Here is a 7,631-nt window from a genome sequence, read left to right as displayed (position 1 = left end):
ACTCATTTAACACCTGAGTACGGTGAGAGAATGCGAGTAAAGAGCCTTCTCCAAGGAGTCAACTATGCGCCGAGCGAGGCTCTAACCCAGGACCCTCCGATCCGAAAGCGAGTGTCATACCACTAGACCACATAGTCGCAAAATAAAGATAACTTTATGAACATGATTCCACATTCCAATGATAGCAAACTAAATTTCAGACTTGAGTCCAGAAAGAAAAAAAGATAATTTTACTCATCATTTACAGGAAAAAATAATAATAAGTTTACCTCATGGGAAAATCTCAGACCTCATTGATGACACGACATCTATCCCTTTCCATCAAACCCAATCAAGTATAATGTGTGATCATTGGTCTGTTGATAATTGATTAAGTATAACACAATGGTGAACAAACCATTCTGACTTCAGATATATATATATATATATATTATGCGACGCACCAAATAAATGCGATATGTCTGTCAGAAGAAGTATTACTTATGTAGATTTCTCGAGCCTGTTCAGAAATGCATCGCTTAACCCATTATCTGCAGCCTTCGATTTTGATTGGCTTTTTAAAAAAAAAAATTCAAAACTTGAGCTTTTATACAGAGCAATATCCACTAAACGTGCGCTTTACAAGAATTTCCTAGCCAACTACACTTCAATTAGAGGACAATATTACATTTTTTACCCGACAGAAACAGCGCTGTTAACGGCCAGATTATCATTTTATACCTGAGTACGGTGAGAAAGTGTAAGTAAAGAGCCTTTTCCAAGGACTCAACTATGCGCTGTAGAGAGCGGACTCGAACCCAGGACCTTCCGATCCGAAGGCGAGTGTCATACCACAAGACCTCATAGCCATACTTTAATATAAATATAAGTATTAAAATTGATTAAAATTGTCCCAACTGTCGGGAGCCACTGTGGTCTAATGGTAGCACGTCTGACCGGTAATCAGAAGGTCTGAGGTTGTTAACAAAGCCACTACCACATTATCGCATTCGTCTGTAGTGTTATTCATCCTGTTTTCTTGATAAAGGAGAAACCCGAAACGTCCATCTTATCTGTTTTTCGTATATTAAATCGAAACTTAAATTCAATTTCACATTGTTATTTATTCCAGTTTGAGAAATAACGATATAGCCATATTCTAATATACTGGTACAAGTTGCGACTTGAAAGAAATTCCGACCACATTTTATCTGTTTTCGCATATTAAATCGAAGCTTAAATTAAATTTCACATTGTTATTTATTCCAGTTTGAGAAATAATGATATAGCCATATTATAAGATACTGGTACAAGTTGCGACTTGAAAGAAATTAAATTCCGATTCGCCTTTAACGAGTTAAAAAGTGCACCACCGCCGCTTAAACAAGTACACGCACCGTCGCAGGGTGTAGCAACGTAGCTTCTTTCAAATCGGCTCTGCCGTGTGATAACATTGCATTGACAAATGATATTCGGAGAACCAATGCTTGTACAGTTATTCAATATAATATTGTGATCGATTAAACCCTTTGACTAGGGGTTAAGTGTGCAGTTTATAAAATATTCTTTCTTTTTTTTTGTGTGGTTTTGACTCGTGTATTTTGTTTAAGTCGTATTATAATGTATTATTTATGATACGAAACACCCGCACACGCTGTTAAGCTTCAACTTGTCTAGTGCCGTAGTAAACCATAATAATATAATAATAATAATAATAATAATAATAATAATAATAATAATAATAATAATAATAATAATAATAATAATAATAATAATAATAATAATAATAATAATGATGATGACTTTGATTCTCGTGTGGTTGATTGTGATGTGATTTGTCGTGTGTTATTTTTTTTTTAGTGGATTTAATATAAATGTGTAGACTTTAATTAACACACCATCATCGGTGTTAACTATCAACGGAAACAAGACGAGGAAACAGTTCTAAGGCAGTAGTATAAATATCAACAGCAACAATAAACAACAAAAACAACACACACACACACACACACACGCACACACACAAACAAACAACAACACACAACACAATCTCAAACAAACAAAAAAGAAAATACAAAAAAAAAAAAACCCAAAAAAAAAAACAAAAAAAACAACAAAACAAAACAAAAACAACAACAACAACAACAAACAAAACAAAACTTCAGCGCCACAACAACAAAACACACTAGATATACTTTTTTTTAAACGAAAAGAAAAGGTGAAATAAAAACAAATATTATAAACAAAGCTTAATATTGCGGCTATTTGGTCGTATGGTATGACACGCGCTTTCGGATCGGAAGGTCTCGGGTTCGAACCTCGCTCGGCGCATAGTTGAATCCTTGTAAAGGGCTCTTTACTCACATTCTTTCACCGTACTCATGTGTAGAATGAATACATGGCCGTTAACAGCGTTGTCTCTGTCGGAAAACAAAATTTTAACTCCGCCCAACAGGCGTCATGTCTCGTTCTACATGTTACGTGCTGCTGTTTGTCAGGGACCATTTGTAAAGCGCTTTGAGCACGTTTAGTGGATATTGATCCATATAAAAGCTCAATTTTTTGTGTTATCAATCATACAAAATGAACAGCAATAAAAAATAAATAAATCAAGAAAAGTAAGATTTATTGTAAAAAAAAATAAATATATATATAATTCTAAAGGAATGCACATTCAGAGTCTTTCATATGCCTTTTGTTTTGTTAGATAAAAAGACTTGGAAGTTTTCCGTATAACATATTCTATGTGATCTGTTTGTTCCTTTATTCTTTCAATTCTTCATCGGATATATCGATTTGTTCACCTCTGGACATTCTTATACTACGAGTTTGTGTTTGAAGTGACAACCCACTTCAAAGAATCCTTCCCCCCCCCCCCCCCCCCCCCCCCCCCCCTCAAGTGATAGGAAACAATGATGTTGAAATATCACTTGAGTTGATCTTTTCATCCCCCCTCTCTCTCTCTCTCTCTCTCTCTCTCTCTCTCTCTCTCTCTCTCTCTCACACACACACACACACACACACACAAACACAAACACATTTACAGAGAGAGAGAGAGAGAGAGAGAGAGAGAGAGAGAGAGAGAGAGAGAGAGAGAGTCACACACAAATATACATCCACAGATTCTTTCTCTCTCTCTCTCTCTCTCTCTCTCTCTCTCTCTCTCTCTCTTAAAAAAATAATAACTTCTCTAATCTTTTCTCCTTTTAGATAGAAGAGTGAATGACGGTTATCTTGTCAAAAACTCTCAAACCCGGGACTTGGCGAAGTTCCAAGTTTGAGCGTTTTTGACAAGGCGAGGGTCATTAAAATCGATCGATATTTGAATGACAATTTTTCTGGCCAAAGATTCAAATGAAGTTTTACATGTTTTTCCAAGTACAGCAGTTAACTCTTTGTTGTGATTCTCCACCTTAACTCACTCAATCCTTGAGATTTTTGCTACTTTTCAAAATTGGAAAAAAAATGTATAAAAAATGAGCATGTACATAGATAGTTTTATTCAACTACCATTAACATGTAAAAACTAAAAACATTAGCTTTGGTACTACGCCTACATTTTGTCTCATTAAAACGTAATAAATAGGTATGGGGTAAAAGTAACCCGGGTAAATTTCGGATATAGTCGGTGTTAGGGTTGAGTGAGTTAATCTTGTGTTATGGCACGGTGTACCAGAAAAGGAACATTTCATTGAAAGTCTAAATTTTGACATTATTTTTTTTCTTTCTTGATTTCGCGTAGGGGGTCCCGATAGCTCAGTTGGTAGAGCACTCACTTCAAACGCAAAGGGATCCCGAGTTATCACGGGTGAAGTCGAGGTTTTTTTTTCTTCTGACCCCCCCCCCCCCCCCCCACCTCCACCCCCTTTCCCCCTTGTCCGCCTAGCTGTGATTTGGTAGTTCGTTGTGTCTGTTTTATCTGACGAAAAGTACTTTGCGATAGACCAGCGTCCTTTTCAAATGGTAGCAAGCAATTGCTATCGTTCGTTTCACGCTATTGAAACCGGGATAGAACCCGGCTCCATGAGCACAATGGCTCGGAAGGACTCCTTAAAAAAAAAAAATTAAATTAATAGTCTTTAATGGAGGCTCTTGAATGTGGTTTAATTGATGTTTAAATTGACGAGAAAAGAAAAATCGTAATTTTCTTCATTCTAAACATTGGAGCATTTTGGATTTTAATTCAATTTTTTTCATCTGTATTTCCCCGACGTAATACCGCATTTAGGTGGTGGATCTCGTGTCACTGTTCAAATACTTTCTTCTGGAGGATCTTGAGTGTTCTAAAATTTCGCATTAGATGACATTTCACCCTTTCCCGCCAAAACGTATGATATTCAACCACATATTACTAATAAATAATAACTTAACTACTATGCGATTCAACCCGTCGCTTATAACTTATTGTGGAAAAAAGTGACGGCTGATGGGATATTTATTATTAATTTGTTGTGCGATGGATGTAGTTTGAATCACGTGACCTCCGCCCTGAGTCGGTGGGATGTCTAGATCAAAGGACTTTTCTCGTCTGCTGCGCGAGCACGCTGTTCTCCCCCACATCGACGTGCCTTCTCTAGAAGGAGACGGATTCTTCGGACGGCTCCGTGGGAAGAAGCACCGTGGTCACACGGGGGTCTACATTAATATCTACAGCGTTCTCGGCGTTCGAGAAAATGGCCATGACGGTGGCAGTGGAGATGTTGATAAGGTAATGGTAGTCGTTGGTGGAGGTCAAAAGTAATGGAACAAAATTAATGAATATAATAGTAATAGTAGGTTCAAAGAACTATGTGCGGCTATGTGGTCTTGTGGTATGACACTCGCTTTCAGATCGGAAGGTCCTGGGTTTGAGCCTCGCTCAGCGCATAGAGTCCATGGAAATACTCTTTACTCACATTCTCTCACCGTACTCAGGTGTAAAATGAGTACCTGACCGTTAACAGCGTTGTCTCTGTCCGAAAAAATTGTAACATCGCCTAACAGGCGTCATGTTTCGTCCTACATGTTAAGTGTTGCTGTTGGTTAGGGACCCCTTGTAAAGCACTTTGAGCACGTTTAGTGGATATTGCTCTATATATAAGCTCAATTTTTTAAAAAGAAGAACAAAATCGTGGTTGGTATTTTGTAATTTAAAAAAATAATTTTTGAAGCTGTTTTATTCACTTTTTTTTTCGTTGCTTTTTTACAGTCCACGTTTTTTAGCAGCTTCGTATTGATTTGTTGGTGGAGATAGTGAATTTGGTTGGTGGAGATAGTGAATTTGGTTGGTGGAGATATTGGATTTGGTTGGTGGGGATAGTGAATTTGGTTGGTGGAGATAGTGAATTTGGCTGGTGAAGATAGTGAATTTGGTTGGTGGAGATAGTGAATTTGGTTGGTGGAGATAGTGAATTTGGCTGTTGAAGATAGTGAATTTGGTTGGTGGAGATAGTGAATTTGGTTGGTGGGATAGTGAATTTGGTTGGTGGAGATAGTGAATTTGGTTGGTGGAGATAGTGAATTTGGTTGGTGGAGATAGTGAATTTGGTTGGTGGGGATAGTGAATTTGGTTGGTGGAGATAGTGAATTTGGTTGGTGGAGATAGTGAATTTGGCTGGTGAAGATAGTGGATTTGGTTGGTGGAGATAGTGAATTTGGTTGGTGGAGATAATGAATTTGGTTGGTGGAGATAGTGAATTTGGTTGGTGGAGATAGTGGATTTGGTTGGTGGAGATAATGAATTTGGTTGGTGGAGATAGTGAATTTGGTTGGTGGAGATAGTGAATTTGGTTGATGGAGATATTGAATTTGGAAACCATGGTTTAAAGATTTAATGGCGTCAGTGGCCTTTCTGGAGCGATATATCACCATTTAGCAGTCAGAGACTGAAGGCTCGACAAGAACAGAACAAATCTCGAATAATCTACAGTTATTTCCATTATATTTTACCCCACCCATACGAGTTGTGTGTAAATAAGTACTTGGCTATATATAATAAGTGTACTAGTTGCCAAATAAAGACAACCTTTTTGCCATTTGTATTAAACGAAAATTTCGACACATGGGGCCTGCAAGGAGTGTGGTATATATAAATAACGCATTGTAAGGCTGTGTGTGCATGGTGAAATCGCGGAAATGCTTTATGTTTGCACTTATTTTAAAGGTCGTATTCTCGGACCATTATGCTATGAAAAAAAAAACCCAAGAAAAAAGTGTGTTCCGATGATAATGGATAAAGACAACCGTGCTTAAAGTCAACGCAATCTTTCTGGGTCCGGCGTTGTTGGCTTTATTAGGATTCCACTGTACTCTCAAACCAAAGAAAAATACCGTCCATTACAACAATGTTAATACATGCCCATAATTACATTCGGTTATCAGACCTGATAAAATGTGCACGTAAATTGGTACCCATTGAATTTAATATATGAAAGAAAGATTGGCTGAGTATAAAGTTGTAAGAAACGAAACCAAAAAAAAAAAAAACAAAAAAACAAACCCAAACAATCTTATCACACTGGTTTCATGTTCGCATTTTCCTCTTACTGTTTTTGATTTTGTGTTCGTGTTTGATTTACTTTTGTTCCATGTATTCATTGCTTTCATTTATTTATTCTTTCGATTTAGTTGGTTCGTCTTATTTAGTTCTCTCATTTCTTCTTCTTCTTCTTCTTCTTCTTCTTCTTCTTCTTCTTCTTCTTCTTCTTCTTCTTCTTCTTCTTCTTCTTCTTCTTCTTCTTCTTCTTCTTCTTCTTCTTCTTCTTCTTCTTCTCCTTCTTCTCCTTCTTCTCCTTCTTCTCCTTCTTCTCCTTCTTCTTCTTCTTCTTCTTCTTCTTCTTCTTTCTTCTTCTTCTTTCTTCTTCTCTTCTTCTTCTTCTTCTTCTTCTTCTTCTTCTTCTTCTTCTTCTTCTTCTTCTTCTTCTTCTTCTTCTTCTTCTTCTTCTTCTTCTTCTTCTTTTCTTCTTCTTCTCTTCTTCTTCTTCTTCTTCTTCTTTCTTTCCTTCTCTCTCTGTCTCTCTCTCTCTCTCTCTCTCTCTCTCTCTCTCTCTCTCTCTCTCTATCTCGCGCTCTCTCTCTCTTTCTCTTTTTTTTTTTTGGGGGGGGGGGGGGGGGGGGGGGGGGGGCTCCCAGTATATTTGGTTATCAATCAATCAAATATTGAATTCGTCCCCCTCTCGCCATCCAGAATCAGTCCTTCTCTACAATTCCCCCCCCCTCCTCCTCTCCTCCTCCCATTCCATTTAATTTATTCATTTTTAGCCCCCTCCCCCCTTTTTTTTCCATTTTTCTTCTTCTTTCCCTTCCCTCTAGTTTCTTTTCACCCTCTTACTTTCCTCTTATATTGTTTTTTTTTTAATTTTATTTTATTTATATCTTCTTCTTTATGTCTTCCCAGCTTGAACAATCCAACGTGGAGTATGGGGTGTGTGTATCCCTCTACGATATCACATACAGACAGTTCTTTGGACGGCAATGGGTCGGACCCGTCATTGCTGCCAGGAGTTCGAAACTACAGTATAATAAGGTAAGTCTCTCTCTCTCTCTCTCTCTCTCTCTCTCTCTCTCTCTCTCTCTCTCTCCCTCTCTCGCACAATCTTTCTTATAACCTATCTTTCCTCACGCACACACACACACTCTCTCTCCCTCCTCCCTCTCTCTTTTTCTCTCTCTCT

At 37.8% G+C, this 7,631-nt stretch overlaps 1 protein-coding gene across 1 annotated transcript in view; it reads left to right on the top strand.

The window, feature by feature from the left end:
- The first annotated feature begins 1,122 nt into the window (after positions 1 to 1,122).
- Positions 1,123 to 7,631, top strand: part of LOC144974005 (uncharacterized) — a 6,919-nt gene continuing 410 nt past the window's right edge. Inside the window, exons 1-3 of the mRNA XM_078916893.1 lie at positions 1,123 to 1,468; positions 4,208 to 4,687; positions 7,355 to 7,483. Of these exons, the coding sequence (XP_078773019.1) occupies positions 4,481 to 4,687; positions 7,355 to 7,483 (336 nt within the window). The 5' untranslated portion in view covers positions 1,123 to 1,468; positions 4,208 to 4,480. The remainder of the gene's footprint in view (positions 1,469 to 4,207; positions 4,688 to 7,354; positions 7,484 to 7,631) is intronic.

Source organism: Berghia stephanieae, chromosome 5, assembly GCF_034508935.2.
Source record: "Berghia stephanieae isolate SIO BIC M18660-M18661 chromosome 5, UCSD_Bste_1.3, whole genome shotgun sequence".
Classification (NCBI taxonomy): domain Eukaryota; kingdom Metazoa; phylum Mollusca; class Gastropoda; order Nudibranchia; family Aeolidiidae; genus Berghia; species Berghia stephanieae.
This window is presented reverse-complemented; position numbering and strand designations above follow the sequence as displayed.